This window comes from Rhododendron vialii, chromosome 3a (genome assembly GCF_030253575.1).
Source record: "Rhododendron vialii isolate Sample 1 chromosome 3a, ASM3025357v1".
Lineage (NCBI taxonomy): Eukaryota > Viridiplantae > Streptophyta > Magnoliopsida > Ericales > Ericaceae > Rhododendron > Rhododendron vialii.
Window position 1 is genome coordinate 23,435,029 of NC_080559.1, and position 17,418 is coordinate 23,452,446.

At 38.5% G+C, this 17,418-nt stretch overlaps 1 protein-coding gene, 1 long non-coding RNA gene and 1 pseudogene across 3 annotated transcripts; 2 read left to right on the forward strand and 1 right to left on the reverse strand.

Moving 5' to 3' along the window:
- Positions 1-385: 385 nt before the first annotated feature.
- On the forward strand, positions 386-6,416 carry LOC131320543 (3beta,22alpha-dihydroxysteroid 3-dehydrogenase). 2 transcript variants are annotated; one of them, XM_058351270.1, is made up of 8 exons: positions 386-1,165; positions 2,018-2,167; positions 2,328-2,573; positions 4,845-4,931; positions 5,037-5,115; positions 5,748-5,854; positions 5,935-6,065; positions 6,147-6,416. In XM_058351270.1, the coding sequence occupies exons 1-8, from the start codon at positions 629-631 to the stop codon at positions 6,256-6,258; spliced, it is 1,449 nt and encodes a 482-aa protein (XP_058207253.1). In that variant the 5' UTR covers positions 386-628; the 3' UTR covers positions 6,259-6,416. The 2 variants fall into 2 exon arrangements, with proteins under 2 accessions (XP_058207253.1, XP_058207254.1); XM_058351271.1 differs by lacking the exon at positions 2,328-2,573 and having other exon boundaries at positions 521-1,165.
- Positions 6,144-9,126, reverse strand: LOC131320544 (pentatricopeptide repeat-containing protein At1g09220, mitochondrial-like; annotated as a pseudogene).
- A 4,914-nt stretch (positions 9,127-14,040) lies between these two features.
- On the forward strand, positions 14,041-16,488 carry LOC131320549 (uncharacterized). The gene is made up of 3 exons (XR_009198294.1): positions 14,041-14,134; positions 15,245-15,454; positions 16,176-16,488. It is a non-coding gene; the product is annotated as an uncharacterized LOC131320549 (long non-coding RNA).
- The last annotated feature ends 930 nt before the right edge of the window (positions 16,489-17,418 follow it).

The window sequence follows — 17,418 nt, forward strand, 5'->3', positions numbered from 1 at the left end:
GGTCGAATCTATCTATCAATATAGTAATATAGAAATGTGTTTGAATCCACAAGCCTTTAAACCCCTTCTTAATTTCTTAGATTTTTCAATTTTTTTTTTTAATAAAAAGAGAGAGAAGTAGGGAAGAGAGAAGGAGTGGGGAAACGTGGGAGAGGGAGGGAGAAAATTATTTTATGCTCCTCGCCATCGTCACGTGGTACCCTAAATTCATTTTTTACCCCACGACTTTTAATGTATAAAATGAGACTAATGTTAACGTGCATCGAACACAAGACTAAAAAAAATATTAAACTGTCTTTTTTCTCAATTACCATTTGTGTCCGTTCGATACGGGAGCCGAAAAAACCAATGTGATTTATTTTGGTCCCATATTCATTGAATGGATACAAACGCTGGTAAGAAAGAGATAGAAGAAGTGGTAAATGTGAGATACGAAAATATCCGAGACATTAAATTCGTCCCCACCCTATTTAGATTTGGTTACAGATACCCACCCGTGTGCCTCCATTAATTCCTCTCTGCTTTTATCCCCCACTCCTCTCCCCCCCCCCCCCCCCCCCCCCCCCCCCCCAACCTTCACCACACTCCTCAATCTCAAGAAAAGAAAAACCTTCACCGCCCCTCAACCATGGAGTCTTCAATCCCTTTCTCTCTCCAACTCTTCCTCCTCGCATCGTCTCTCTCCCTCCTCACCTTCCTCCTCCTCCGCCGCTCCTCCCGCCTCCGCCGCAACCTCCGCCTCCCACCGGGCACCCTCGGCCTCCCCTTCCTCGGCGAGACCCTCCACATCATCGCCGCCTACAAAACATCCAACCCGGAGCCCTTCATCGACGACCGGGTCGCCCGGTTCGGACCGGTCTTCACCACCCACGTCTTCGGCGAGCCGACCGTGTTCTCTGCCGACCCGGACACCAACCGGCTCATACTCCTCAACGAGGGCAAGCTGTTCGAGTCGAGCTATCCCGGTTCGATCTCGAACCTGCTCGGGAGGCACTCGCTTCTGCTGATGAAGGGGAGCCTTCACAAGCGGATGCATTCGCTCACGATGAGCTTTGCGAATTCTTCGATCATTCGAGACCACTTGATGGTGGATATAGACCGGTTGGTCCGCCTCAACTTGGAGTCTTGGACCGGACGGGTCTTGCTCATGGAGGAAGCCAAAAAGGTACGTACAAGTCTGATTCGTCTGAGTTGACTCGGTCGTGAATCGGCGAGATGCGCAATGTGTGGAACCCACCTCTTGGGAGTGTTAAGTCTTGTTCATTTTTGGATCTCATAATCCATGGACGCAGTCTTTAATAAATTTTTCCTATTTATCTTTTTTCACTTGCTACTCTCTCCCTCAAAACCCAAATTGGTGCTAGATGGATGGGTTCCACGCACATTTGAGATGCGCAATGTGCTAGTGTTTGTATGTTTGTGTGCAGTGGTGTTAGATATTTTGTTCTTATAAATAAATTTAAAAAAAACTATTGCAGTCGGGTTGTTGTGTGTGTCATCCTAGTTGGCACACGTTTTGTCATAATGATTTTTTCTTTTTCTTTGTTAAAACGCCATAATAACTTGTTACTTTTTGGATTAATAATATATAAGACTAATAAGAGAATGTTTTTTAGATAATATATATAAATATTCATGTGAGAGGATGGACCATATATATATTTTTTCATGAGGATAATGCCCACGATATCTCCTCTTCGTAAGGTGGAGATGATTTCACCTAGCTAGCATGTGCACGTTTGTATTGGGATTTATATTCTCCTACTTTTTTTTTGCTCTTGCTTTTGGTTTTCTTATTCTTATCAGTGTGTGTGTGTGTGTATATATATATATATATATATATATTACTATATATGCCACTGCCAGGTTTATTCTTTCAGAAGGTTCTTTTAATAATTAAATAAAGAATATTGTTACTGTACATAGATATACTACGGAGTACGTGCATTAGTAGTAGTAAACTTTTAATCTAGTAGCAATTAATAGCGTTAATTAAGATTTGTTGTTTTGCGGGCAGATTACGTTTGAGTTAACAGTAAAGCAGCTGATGAGTTTCGACCCATGCGAGTGGACGGAGAGGCTTAGAAAGGAGTACATTCTCGTCATCGACGGCTTCTTCACCATTCCTTTCCCCCTCTTCTCCACCACCTACCGCCGTGCCATCCAAGTATATACCAACCTCATTTATCTGTCTGTCTGTCTATCTATCTATCTAGGACTTTATTACATAAATCATCATATTAATTATCTTCTACAGTATATTATTATGGGGTTCTGTTCTGTGCTAATTAATGGTTGGTGTGGATTTTAATTGTTTACTTTTGAAGGCTAGAGGCAAAGTGGCGGAGGCGTTGAGCTTGGTGGTGAGGGAGAGGAGGAGAGAGAGCGAGAGAGGAGAGAGAAAGAACGACATGCTGGGAGCTTTGCTGGAGGAGGAAGGCGGGTTCTCCGACGAGGAGATAGTGGATTTCTTGGTGGCGCTGCTGGTAGCCGGGTATGAAACAACCTCCACCATCATGACCCTCGCCGTTAAGTTCCTCACGGAGACTCCCCTAGCCTTGGCCCAGCTCAAGGTGTGTTGTGTTCTACTCTCTCTCTAGAAGTAGAGTTGCTTTTGGGTTAGAGTAGGAGTTGTCCCCATAATGGGGCATTTGATGCTGGACCCTACCACTGCTACTTATGATTATGTTGGGGGAGGTTCTGGGTCTCTTCCTTTCCTTGCTTCCCTTCCCTTATCTATCTACGATTCTCAGCCAACCAAATAATGCGAGCTGGAAAGACTAAAAGGAAGCTGTGGTAATATGGCATTGTGTTTCTTATTAGTCCACTTCGTGCTTATCCTGTTTTTGAACAAAACAAGCCACGAAAATGGGTACCCAAATGCTCTTTTTTTTAACCGGTGAAAAGTCTTTCATGAAAGAAACCGGCCGATTATTCAATACGTACTTCCGGACCACCATGTGATATTGCCGTGAAATACTCTCAACAAATAAAAGATCATTACTACATAATATGACATGGATCATTCCATGTCTGTCAAACACCAACGAAGATTAACAATAATTACTCGGGTCGGGAGTTCCTTGCCAAAATTTTTGTATGGTATGGTTTAGGAGTAAAATTGTTTGCAGCCTGAAAGACGAAACTGACCTTGTACTAGTATTATGCAGTGTGTGGTGGGTGATGGAAAGAAGTAGTAGTACTCCCGTCCCGTGGAGTTCATAGGGAAGTGTGTGTGTGGTGTTGGGAAGTGTGGTGTGGTGGTCAAAAGTAGTAGTAAAAGTACAGAGCGTGAAAGTCAAAGTTGGAACAAAACATTCGGGTGGGTTTAGGAAGCGGACAAAATGATGTCCAAAAAGCTGCTGCACGCCTTCATTCATTCATCTTGTAATGTCTCAGTAATCATCTTGTAATGTCTCAGTAATCGTGAAACTTTTGGTTGGTGCTTAATGCGCACATATGGATTGTCCAAAAATATAATTGACGTTCCGGATTAAAAGTATTTAAAAAACTTGTTTAGTATTTTTAATTCGGACCTTAGTTGCATTCTTGAACGGTTACAATGTGCTTGTCCGGCACTAGGGTACCATGTGAAACCCGATTTGCAACAAAAAAATTATGAGAATGTCAGGATGTCTTATTCACGTGAATACCCTCGTGTGATGCCCAAAATTACCGTTTTATTCATTTTTCCGTAATCATGGGGTACCTAACTTTGAGGGATGCAATTCTCGTCACCCTTTTTTCCCTAACCTTTTTTTTTTTTTTTTTTTTTCTGTTTTTTGGGTTAAAACGTTTGTCCCTCCACCAAAATCCCATTTGGTGCAAGGATTAATATGTAATTGTAAGCACTAGAAACAACTTATAAAGTGCACGGATTATGTAATTTTAAACACTAAAACATGGATAAAGTGTATTTATAAGCAAGTAATCTCTCCGCCCTATTTTTTCGGTCCCTAATTCTATTCTGGGATATCCTAGAATATTATTCTTTCCGTTCCAATTTATTTGTACTTGAAAATTAAAAAATAGGAAAAAGTAGAGAGAGGGAGATATTAAAAGAAACAAACAAAATCAACTAAAATAATTAGATAACTCTTTTTATTGTATTTTCTTTTTTAGGTCTCTTTTATTGTATTTTCTTTTCTAAGTCACTCCCACATGCGAGTGTCTGTTGCAAGTTGTAATCAAACAACTCTAAAATGCTCATTAACATTTCTGTATAAAGTTCACAATTTGTATTTGGCATGGTTCGCCATAAGCATGTCAATGGACCGGGATCCTCAAAACAATACGAATCCAATCTTCACAAATCCGCCAAGGCCATTAATCCAAATCCGGAAAATCGGATATACGATCCGAAAACCCGATCCATTCCGATTCCATTTCATGACCTTTTTATTAATCATACCATAATGCTTAATAATTAGAGGTGTTATGTGTAAATTGAGTGAGTGAATTGTTATATTAAGTTGGTGTGATAACAGATCAGAGTCGGAATTGGACTGGATTATCCGGATCCGATCCGTTAATTGTCAAATTTCCCGAATTCCGGTTAGACGAGTTTTTAGACTGGATTTTTTTACCGGATTCGGATTGTGTCGGATCATTTATGGTTCTATTGGCAGACCCAGTGTATGGATATTTGGCATGGTTTACTATACATGCATTATGTACATGCGTATTGCTTTTCAATGATATCCTGACAAGTAACGTTTGCTTTTCAATGATATCCTGACAAGTAACGTTCAGTAAAAATGGTAAGCAAGCCTGGAAACTTTTTGATATGGTGTCAACCTTTTGGAATCCTCTGTAAAATGACATTTATGTAAACTGGGATGCAGGAAGAGCAAGATGAGATTAGGTCAAGAAAAAGAAAATCAGAGGCTCTGCAATGGAACGATTACAAGTCAATGCCATTCACACAATGCGTAAGTGAATTTCACCACCCTCTTTGTCGACAATTATTTGATTCCTAATCAACGAATTTTTTTATTTTTGGCAACTGAAAGCTCTTAATTTTCTATGTTTTGCAGGTTGTTAATGAAACCCTAAGAGTAGCCAACATAATTAGCGGGGTATTCAGGCGAGCAATGACCGACGTCGACGTAAAAGGTAGAGACTAAAAAAATTTCCCATTAAGATTATCTAAATGCTGTTGCAATGATCGTACAAGTGATGCATACCATGTGCTCTTTTGTTTTGTTTTAGTTTTTTTTTTTTCTTTTCAAAATGATAGGAGCAAAGCAAAATGTTTTATAACTTGGATTAGAAACCACCTTTTGCTTACTTTTACAATTGTGCTTGAATTATGCCTTGAGCCTAAATGTAAAGGACTCTGATCATATGCTAAGAATAAAGATCCCTTACTTTGAAGGAGGGGCCTGGGCACTGCAGGCTGCTGTGCTCCAAATATGGACGTTGTGCCGAGCTCTAAAATGCAACTACTATATTTTCATTTATTTATTTATGAGCCAAACCGTTTCCCCTCCCCTTATTTTGCCCAATACAAGCCAGAGTATGCTCTGGAGAGATGAACGACTCATGCATCAATGTTATTTTTCCAACACGAGGGCTACTTATAACATGTTGAAAAAACTCTTAATTAACAGGCAAACTGAGTCTATGGGCCTATCTATGAAGGGAAAATTAACAATATAAAGATAAAGATTTAGCAAACGAAATTGTATAGGGTACCAGATTTTTTCACTAAATTGATAGTGTATATTTTCCATCTATGTAAACAGGTTACACAATTCCAAAAGGATGGAAGGTTTTTGCTTCTCTTAGGGCTGTACATATGAATCAAGACCACTTTAAGGATGCTCGCACTTTCAATCCATGGAGATGGCAGGTACCTCTCTCTCTCTCTCTCTCTCTCTCTCTCTCTCTCAAGTTTAAGCAACACGATTTAAAAGGAAACTAAATAAACAGGCTGATTCGGGAACAACAAACTCCTTAAATCTCTTCATTCCATTTGGAGGTGGGCCACGGAGGTGCCCCGGTGCAGAGCTTGCTAGGGTTGAACTTTCAGTTTTCCTTCACCACCTAGTCACTCAGTTCAGGTACACATCATTGAGGGGACTGCTTCACTATGTTTTCTTGCATTCCAGTCACTAACCTCGATCGGGCGCTTTTGATTACAGTTGGGTTCCTGCAGAAGAAGATAAGTTGGTGTTCTTTCCGACCACAAGGATGCAAAAGCGGTATCCCCTCATCGTGCAACGCCAAAATCTAAGAGAGCCTGACTCCATCTAGTAAGGTAGAATGCCAGAAGTGATATTGGAGTCAGATAGAAGAACGCAGCAGAAGAAATGTAATCTTTTCAATTATGCAATAAGATGAGTAAATATATTAGCGGATGGTGTATATATGTAAATGAATTATTCAATTGAGTTGAGCTTGAATTATCATTAGCTGTCTAGAATGTATTATTTAGAGTAACATTCGTCTGCCAAACTGAGCAAACAAAGAGACCAGACTACATATATGTAATCACTAATCAGGTAACTTAGAGGCAACCAAACCAAGAAAACCCAGAGTTATCCACCGTACGTAAAGCAGCAAAACAAAACACAGAAACATGAGGTGTAATGTTCGTTACCCAAGTGAGAGTGCGAGAGATGACAGAACGGTTGTGCTGATTTGCATCAGTGTGTACTGCAACAGGTTGAAACAGTGCTTCAGGATGTCAAATATGGCAACGGAAAGTCAACAAATACTGGAACCGGTTATGGTCGTCTGCAGGCCATGCTCAGCATACAAAGGATCTCGAATCGGCAATGTTTGCTGGAGACCATGGTCGTCGAACAAAATTGTTGATTGCCAGGGTGTTCTGGCTGTGAAACTGCTGTAGAAGAAAACTTGAATGAATTTTTCTTTATTATCAGACCAAACTAAGGCCAGGGACTTTAGTGGCATTTCTTTCATCCATCTGTGTCCTCACATTCTCGGCATCGGCAAACCTACCAAAGCCAGCAAATTAGTTGGACAACAGCACATAATCGCCACCATATCTCCTCTCCATCTCTAGTATCTTCCTCATAACTCGCTCTCCCATCTCTATGTTGCCATGGAAACTACAAGCTCCCAACAATGTCCTCCAAATCACAACATTAGTGATCTCAGGAGAAATCTGCAAAGCCATCTTCTCTGCTTCCTCTAACTTACCTGCTCTGCCCAACATATCAATCAAGCACCCGTAGTGCTTAACATCGGGTTCAACTAGAAACCATTAATCATCTTTCTGAAAAATTCAAGACCCTCTTCGACCAATCCCCCATGACTGCAAGCACTCAAAATACTCAAGAATGTTACCCAATTTGGCTTCAAACACTCCTCTTCCATACTTTTAAAACTATCCACTGCTTCCTTTCCCATTCCGTGCATTGCAAACCCAGAGATAATGGATGTCCATGAAACTAAATTCCTCTTCTTGGCATATCCATGAAACCAAATACTTTTACCGCACTTTCCATGCACCTGCACTTAGAGTATGCATCTACCAGCGAATTCACAACTCGAATATCTGAGTCATTGAACCCGCTTTTTTCACCATAAGCATGAATTGATTGGCAAGACTCAAGACACCCAAGATTCCATATAGCGGGAAAAATCGCCAGGACTGTAATTTGAGTTGGTTTAATACCCTTTCCAACCATTGTCCAAAACAAGGACAAAGCCACATCGCGTTGGTTCATCCGTGCGTACCCATCAATAATACCAGTCCACGAAACAACATTCTGATTTGGCATCCGGTCAAACAGAGAACGGGCCAGGCCAAGCTCCCCCCACTTGATAATGCTAGTAATCAAGGCATTCCAGGTGACTAAGTTCTTCTCAGGCATTTCGTTGAACACTTGCTGGGCTTTGACCAAAAACCTACAATCGGCATACATGTTGACCAGAGCAGTCTGCACATAGAGGTGGGGTCGGAACACGGCTTTTACAGTGAGGCCGTGGACCTGAGTACCCAAGTTGGGTTGCTGCAAGATGGTGCATGCCTTGATGAGAAAAGAATAGGCGTAGCTGTCAAAGGAGACGGGAAGGTGTTGGTGAAGTTGGAGGTGTTTGAAAAAATGTATAGCTTCTTCAGGGAAGGAACTAAGGGAGTAGTGTCGGATTAGAGAGTTCCATATTGTTGCAGTTGTCACAGGAGGAATTTGTTCAGAAGCAATAATAAGTTGTTCATGGATTTGTTGAATGGCTTCGCGTCTTGCTATGTGCTTGAGTACCAGAGTTTGTAAATAGTGCCCGTCTCTCATGGCAATGACTGATTGGCAACAAAACTTCAGTTATATACAGCTTGTATTACTTCCGCGGAAGGTACCTACTAGCAAATGAGCCCATGTCTACAGGCACTTGTACAAAAAGTATTGATCAACGATAATATAAAACCTTCTTGCACTATCTAACACAAAAATACCATACTCTCAATTGAAGACATTACTCAAGAAATCAAGCAAACACAAAATTTAAATGAACACAAAATATTTAGTCAAAGAATTTTGAAGATGCTATTCAAAATCACAAAACATTCACTGAATGACTATCACTAAGTACATTGTCAAACCAATCATTCACAAAGCCTATTGAATTCAGTACATAACTGGGGGCTACCCACTAGCCCTCACCACCACCACCCCCCCCCCCAAAAAAAAAAAAAAAAAAAAAAAGAAGAAGAAAAAAAAGGAAAAGAATAGCCGCCGAGTGTGTCTACAAGCAGTGACCTCCACGGCCACCTTCCATCTCTGCATAAATGCCTATCGAATCTCAAGGTTAACGCAACAGGAAAAGAAATGGATCGAAGGATCACTAAAATGGACAGATCTCCAAGTAATTCATGCATGAGAGAGAGATCCACTGGGTGCACAAGCAATGCGTGTTCAAATCTTCTTAGCAATACCTTATGCATAATAAAATTAATTGTCGTTGCAAGAGCTCTCTATAAATTTTTCCATTCAAAAGTGCACTCTTAAGTTGGCTCATCAAACACTTGGACATGAGATTCAAGAAGCTGTTGAACAGCCTACAGTTTTTGAATGGTTTAACGTACAATAGAATTGTCTTAACTTACGGGGTCTTCTAAAGGAAGTCAATATGTGAGCCAGCTTCATTTTACTGTCCATACCAAAACGGGCTGTACTTTTATAGATAGACTAGTGAGATGATTGCGCGCAAGGCGCACAGTTTAGGCCCAGTACAAAAATATTGTACAAGCATACCAAGCCATGAAGATAGCAATGAATTGCAACACAACCAGGATTAAATTTTGCACGATTTTGGATCATCCCATGGTTGTTAATATTAATTGAACTAACTTTGTAATTAGTATTACATAGAATAATGGGACAAACAAACTTTAAACGAATGAGATGTTGCCTATATGACTGACTACAAGAGTGACACCAAAAAGGTACAATAAAGAAGAATTCCTCTCATTATGACATGCCTACCTGGGAGAGTTTTTCAGCATCAATCAGTGATCGATGTTTTGAGTAGTAGTGTATCAACATAAGACAAATTTGAGTGGAGAAGGAAACAAAAAAGTTAATCATAAGTAGCAACCCTGGGCTTATGCCTTAATCTAATCGTGTCCAAAATTGATTAAGCCAAAATTAAACCAATGTTTAAGTTCATACATTATAGAAAAATGATTTGATGAACCAAAAGTAGACATAGTGATTATGGCAAAGCTCACCTTGAACTTTCCGATTTACATTGTCATCATCTTTCACGATTCTGGTGTATCGAAACTTCATAATTGACTTTTCAAGGGCACATCCATCACCATTCAACTCTCAATTTGATTAAGCTCACACCCTAATGAGTACCAACAAATTTGCTGCTCTATTAACAATGAAACTTTTCAGATGTCATATGAAGGGAACTATGAGGATTCAAACAAGTCCACAAAATTTAGATGAAAGTACTAATTTAAACCAAGTAATATTGCAAATATAACTCAAGATTTGGTACACATGAAAGCAACCACATGAAGTGCTATCGGTGATTTAGGAACCCAAAACACAAGTGAAGTGTTGTTGCTAAGTGCATGTGTTTGACTGCCTGTATGTGCCCGTGCTCATACATGTGAGAGCAAAATGACAACTTTGCACTAAAGTCATGTCATCCATTTTGCCTCAAAACAAACACACAACATGTAATAAATTCAGAATTTTTTTTTGAAAACATAAACCCAGAACACAAAGACAATAAAGTTCTTACGGGAAACTCATCAAATATGTAAAGCAAAGGATTTAAGGACAAACAACAAAAGAAACAAAGGAAAGATCGGGAAAAAAAGACTTGCCATAAAAAGCATATATTAGAATTCATAACCACGGCTGCCTGACCCTATTTTGCACCAACACCCTAACAGAAACGCTATGGCATGATACAATCATAACCACCCCTAATTTCTACTACTTAACTAAAACAAAAGGCTGAATGATTGTTCGCCCACGGTAACACAATAGTCAAGCTAAGGTTCCTAATTTTATTGTTTCCACCACTTATAACACAAAATCCAACTTTAAATATCAATGTCTGCATTTATACTCTTGATTTCTGCATTCAAGCATGTAATATCAGCATCTGTATCTCAATTTCAGTAAATACCAGCTCTTAGCACCTAATTCAAGCAGGTACACAGGTTTTTTTATGCTAACGCTAAGATATGAACCATTGCATAAACCACCGCCTCTGACAAGCTTGGTGGGGCCCACAACATCCTTCTGTGGGGTATTTTCTAGCATAATGAGAGAGGCAGTGGTCCAGGCATTCATTTGGCACTTGTGGCATTGTTAGAAGTGTCATGCAAATGGTTGACGATGTCTCACAGAAAGTTAAAAATTGAATTCTTTAAGGTGGTGTCAAAGTTATTTTGCGTTATCATGCACGAACACACAAGATTGGGGAATTAACTACTCCATCTGTCCCTTGTTAAAGTTTCCACTACCATTCCGCTTGCCATTTTCAATGACTTATATATCTCGATGTATATTATGTATTATGTTTTTAAATTCATTGGCTTATAGAAATAATTGAGAAATATAGGTCATTGAAAATGACACACAAAACTAACACTTAAAAAGGAAAGGAGGGAGTAGTAGAAAGTTAATTAAAGCATTCTAGGGCTGGACAAAGAAATTGAGAGTCCACAGCGATGGTTTACCAGTGAAAAAAAAAAAGAAGGCTTACAAAATTAGGGATCTATAACATTCACAGATATATTCCAAATTCTGATTCTCTTCATGTCTTGTAGATATATTCGTTTGCCTAAGTTCATTTAATGGGCCTAAATTGTGCTCCTCGCATGCAGTCAATTCACTATTTTATATTTAAATGCATAAACCATTTAATGGCCTTATTTTTCAATTCATTAGTTTCTCTCACCAAACCGAAAGCAGATTTTGCCACTATCCATTCTGCTTGCACTCATGCTGACCACGTTGCCCAACTGATGTAGAAATGTAAGAGATGGAAGTGGATTTAAGTAATCACTCGAGGCCACAACTTTTCAATTCCTAATTTCATTAAATTTGCTGGGGGTGATGCAATGCCATGTACTCTAATTTCTATGTTACCCGATGATATTGACTTCAATACTTCCAACATATTGGCATACTCATTGAGGCAATAGAACAAACACCTGGTACCCATCACTACATATTACTAAATCAGATGTAGAAACCTCCTGTAGTTCCTTACAATGGAACACAGTTTTGGAAAATATCAAAAGAAAGAGCGAAGTACGTAAACCGTAAACATCATTAGCTGGACTACTCTTTTTCGTTTTACCTAAAAATGGAAACGAAAACTGAACCAACCCCTAATTTATTGAAGCGAAGGAAATTGGAGTCTTCATCATCAAAATGAACAAGTCAATTGAAGCAAAAGCTGCAAAACGTAGCCAACATAGAAATGCAGACTTCCTTTTCTCTAGATTTTTCCTTCTTTGAAGAATGTAAATGGTACATGCAAATAAATAGAAGCCAAAAAACAAGGGAATTGGAGTATCCATCATGAAATTGGAGTTTCTGCAGTAAGCGAACTGACCTGCGCGTCTTGCAAGCAGAATCAAGCCGGAAATGAGCAAAAGAATGGGAGCGATTGCATGACGGTGTGAGTCGTGCCCGGTTGTGGCCCGGTGGTGTTCGTGCTGCAGTGCGCAACAGATCGGGATGGATTGTTCACAACGAAGAGTTTCTATAGCTAGAGAGAATGAGAGGTCTTCGCTTTTTATGAATTTGGGGAAGAAAATGGGAGTTACAACCGAAAACACCCGCGGAGTGAGGAAAGAAAGTGGGGGGTCGAAGAGGAATAAACAGAGTTTAGCGGGGGCTCTACGGTAAAATTGCCGTAGTTAACCGTGAAGGGTGTTTTGGTAATATCGCCGTACCAAATCCTGAAAACCCAACTCGCTCTTTATATACACGAGGGAAATAGACAGATAAGGACATAGAGGGGCTGCTGTGCCTTGAGGGACAGCAGCCTGCTGACCCGGGGCAAAACGATATAGTCCCGAGCCCAGAAACTTGATTCAAAGCGTTCACTTTAAAGATCTCATCGCGTACCATGACCCTACTAAAAATCAAATCGATTGAACATTGATAACTTAGTGAATGAATCTTTTGTTTTAAGTGCTCTTAGCAATGTCTAAAATATTTAGTCAAAAAGAGTGATTTGAATGCAACCAAGCGAAGCCCCACAAACGAGGTGTAGTAAAGCATCAGCCAAAGCATTTTGGGTACAAGACTGGTTGTATTTCTCTCATCAACTAAAGGATATCTACCTGCAATTGCCCACAACGTACACAAGTCAGTCTAACAAAATTAGGGAAAGTCTATAATACATGCATCTTAAAAAAGTGTACCATATGCACCTATTTTATGGTTCATTCATAATATTTTAGCGTGTTTCGTAACTTTTATTCTTATAATACCCCGATTTTTCGAGAGCAATAGAAAATATTTTCTTAAGAAAATTTTACTAAATAAATATAATTTTCCAAAATTGAGGTTTAACTATTACAATCTCAAGATAGATTTACTGATTCAAAATACATTAACTACAGAGTCGACTCTAAGCTTGATACGGATCCCAAGAACCTCGATCTCCGTTCCTGATATTCTTTCCATGTCGTACTGAACCATCATTGAATCCTGCACCATCTACCAAATCGATCGCCGAAGCAACCGATTTGTCAGGATACAAACGTATCCACGAGTGATAAATCACCTAATAGAATAATTCAACCCAAATACTCCTCTTACATTACAGCTAGCAGGTAACATTATAATATCAAAGCAGGATAGTAAAACAGAAATAGCACATAAACCGATTCATTACTATCATTTAGCCTGACGTGTGATCTAAGATCTCAATCGCGAGATCCTTTTTCCCCAACCGCTAATCATGCACTTTCCCATGAGATCACTTTCTTTTGCTGTCGCAGATACACCTAAGTTATATACCAAACGTGCATCCCAATAATTACTACAAATAAAGGAAAAACTTATTATGCCATGACATAATTAGGGTTCACCTATCTTAATCATTAACAATGCTACTCACACAACGATCCAAACACAATAACTTACACAACCTCTCACATACATGTGCGGCTCACACATAGTAGTGTGTGTGGAGCCCACATGTATGTAAGAGGTTGTATTTGGTATTGTGTTTGAATTGTTGTGTGAGTATCATTTTTGTTTAATCATCACTTCACAATTATCACTAGACTCCCGTCAGTTACAAATCATCACTGGACTACCCGCCACTTTATCAATTCACATTGCACAAGGTAGTCCGCCACTTTATCAATTCACATTGCACAATCCGTCTGTAGGCAATATCTAAGGGGTGTTTGGTAACCTTTTTATTTTCACTTTTTGATTTTTATTTTCACTTTTTTGAAAATTAATACAAAAAACTTGTTTGGTAACATATTTTTACTTTTTTGTTTTTATTTTCACTTTTAAGAATTTCTAGAAATTATGAAAACTAGAAAATGGTGTTTTACCCAATTTTTAAAACAGAAGTCGACTTGACAAAAAAAAGAAACGAAAACAGAAGTCGGCCAGTCCGACTGTCAATCCCGATCGTCTCTCTCGCGCGATGGTCTCTGGTACGCTACTCCCTCTCTCTCTCTCTCTCTCTCTCTCTCTCTCTCGGCTTTGTTGCTCCATTGCTATCTCTTCTTCCTTCTGATACAACAACATGATACGAGTGCAATTTGTTTTGTTTTGTGTAGCTATTTATGTATTTTGCCTATTCATGCTGATTCTTTATGGTGTTTTAAAATAGTGTTAAGTCTTAAAATCGTTTGTCCGCCCTTGATTCAATACTCCATAAGAATTCCTAAATCCCCTTCTTCTTTTTTGTGGCTAGATATATTGGGAGCCTTTGGGGCCTGTACATAATAGATTTGGGCTTACATTTGTTTATAATATTTAGATCCCTAGCTGTCAAGGTGTCATCAGCACTTGTTTTTGAGTGACCATTCTCAGGTGCTGTGTGGATAGTGAAAAGTTATTCCTGCAAAGAATCAGATTACTAGAGACCCCCCTAAGGTTTCAGGAAAGCTATGATGAAAGTATTTCTTGTTTTCATTATCTACCATACATGGTGTGAGAGGAAAGCAGAGGACCTTTCGGCATAAATGCTTGGATGTTTGTTAGATAACTTCAAAATTGTGGAGTTCTATTAGCAACACCCTATGAATACAAGCTTATACAAATTCATGCTTGTTGCCTTGTCTACATGCATAATAACTGATTCCATCAAGGCATGCACCATCTGAACTGTCAATTTGCACTCAAGGAAAAGAGTAGCCACCTGGTTACCATAAATAACCTTAGTTATCATGCTTGCATATGAAAATAATTGATTCAGGGGATAAGAACTTGCTGTCAATCTCTGCCAATAACAAGGTTATTGGGTCCCTAATAATTAACCTTGTTATTCAAGCTGCAGCTTGATTCGAATTTTGACACAGTTGAACACCCCAATTGTTTTTGGGTGGTGGGGTGCAGTATTTTTTTCCTGTTCTTTTTTAATGCAAGAAGTCGAAACTGTAATTTCTATTGGGTGAGTATAGCACCAAGGGGTGATGCAATGGTGTGGCTTTTTCCTGTTCTTTTTCCTCCAAATGGTTGTCAATTTTCTGAAATGCATTCAAAACTTAAGTATTGCTACTGTTTAGATTTGTTTTTGTATCATTGTTTGTTTTTTGTAGGAAGTAGCAAACAATGAGGTTATGGAGGTTAGTGGAGTAAATTGTGACGGCCCATGGCCAACTAGAAATGAGAAAATCTTCATTTGACTCATGGACGAGGAGGTCAAATCAAAGAAAAGTAGAGAAACTGGCACTTTCACAGGAGAAGCTTGGAAAAGGATTAAGATTGAGTTGAAAAGGCTAACCACATACGATTATACAAACGAACAGGTGAAAAGAAAGTACTTCGCGCTTTGTATTCTATTCAACAGCTTCAACTCATTGAAAGCAAACTCCGGTTTTTCATAAGTTATTATAATTATGTTTTATGCTCCTATGAGGTTGACGTTTGGACGCTGAAATCGTTTTTTTCTTTTTAGAACTGTTTTTGAGCTGAAAGTCTAATGAAAGTGTTGTTATCTAGTGGCTGGTATGTAAAAGTGTATGAGTGCTATATCAGTTGTCATGGTTATGGGTAATCACACGTATTGCTTTATTCCAAGGCGAATTACCCTCTTTGGCAAGGTGTCAACGTTACTATGTCTGTGCTTTACTATGCCTTTGCGTTATTGTTGCTCTGCTGCTTTATTGTTGCTTTGCTGCATTGCTGCTCTGTTGGCTGAGTTTGAGGTATTGTTCTGGAAGAATCCTCCAATGCAGGGTCCATTTAGGAGGTTTTTGGTGGTGGTGTAAGGATTAGTGGCTTTCTGTTCATTGGTCCATTATTGTTGAGCTCGATTCAAACTCTTCGATTTGGCTGTTTACAATTGCCTTGCAGGTTTATAACTTTTTTGGATAGAGATATGGATGAGATTTAATTCCTTTTGTCCGAATTATTTTAATTTCCTAGTAAATTATCTTTTGCATCATCCCATTCACACTGCAAATAAGAGCTTTCACTCACGAATTTGATATCCTCACCTACCTCCTGCTCATTTATGGCTTTTTTTAGGACTGTGTTGGAGCGATTGACGGTACCCACATATCGGCTAGTGTTCCGGCATGAATCATAGTGGATGATACCACTGCAAAGAGCTAGCGGGAGTAGTTCCCAAAATCCAGTTGAGATTGATATCACTCGTTCCGTCGTATGTCCAATGTTAGTGATCGGATTGCCAAACAAATTTGGGCTAGCATGAATCATAGTGGATGATACCACTGCAAATGTAATTATCATTATTTAAAACTATGTTACCCTTATTTGAGGTTTGAACTCAAAGTGAACATCATTTGTGTGCTATTGATGGATTTGAGTTTTGGTTTAAGTAAACATGTTGTTTGTATGTGGAACTTTTTTCTTTCATTTCTTCTACTTTCGTTCAATTTGAAGAATAAAAACAAAAACAAAAATGATATTACCAAACATGTTTGTGTTTTCAGTTTTTGATATTTTCAAAAAGATTATTACCAAACATGTTTCTTGTTTTTGTTTTTATGAAAACAAAAACCTATTTCTATTTCTAGTTTTTTAAAAACTGAAAACTGAAAAGGTTTCCAAATGCACTCCTAACATCATAAAACTTTTCAATTTATCCATTATCTAGCACCGTTTAGGTGAATTCTATTTTGCATACTACCTCATGTCTCTAGGGTCCAATCTAGCATATCAATCAAGAATTGGAATAATATACAAATAATCAATGTGATAATTGGAATAAATAATAAGCATAGAAATCATGTAACCTTTTATGGATAGGCTGTTGCCCTTAATCTTGTATAGCCAAGAAGTTAAATAATAATGCAAGAAACTTTTATCTTTGAAAAAAAAAATTATATAAAAAAAAGAGTCTAGGCTTGCATTAGTTATTTTATGAAATTAGATTGATTAATAACTAAATTAAATGCATCAAATAGATAAAAATATTATAATAATAAACACGACCTTATTAGGAGTCCTACGGTCCTACACAAAATGTTCAGGTATCAAAAATCGGGTCCGGAAGGTCGCGAGTTTATTTTAAATAAAGATATTACCGAAAGTAAAATAATTAGATAGTAAATAATCTAATAAATAAAATATGTTGAGGTTAACAAGATTTTATCTTAGGAATAAAAATAATAATAATTATCCGGCGTTATTAATATTGGTTGTAAGGTTGCAAGAACTTTTCGATTGAAAACTTTATTATTTTTAAATTATTTTTTTTCTCACAACAATATAAGACATTTCATAAAATATCATGATTATTAGGTTA

Bases quoted from the DNA above. Each gene is read 5' to 3' on its own strand.
- LOC131320543 (XM_058351270.1), top strand. From the start codon at position 629: ATGGAGTCTTCAATCCCTTTCTCTCTCCAACTCTTCCTCCTCGCATCG. The intron at 5,116-5,747 runs GTAGAGACTAAA...CTATGTAAACAG, and splicing joins GACCGACGTCGACGTAAAAG to GTTACACAATTCCAAAAGGA. The intron at 5,855-5,934 runs GTACCTCTCTCT...CTAAATAAACAG, and splicing joins TCAATCCATGGAGATGGCAG to GCTGATTCGGGAACAACAAA.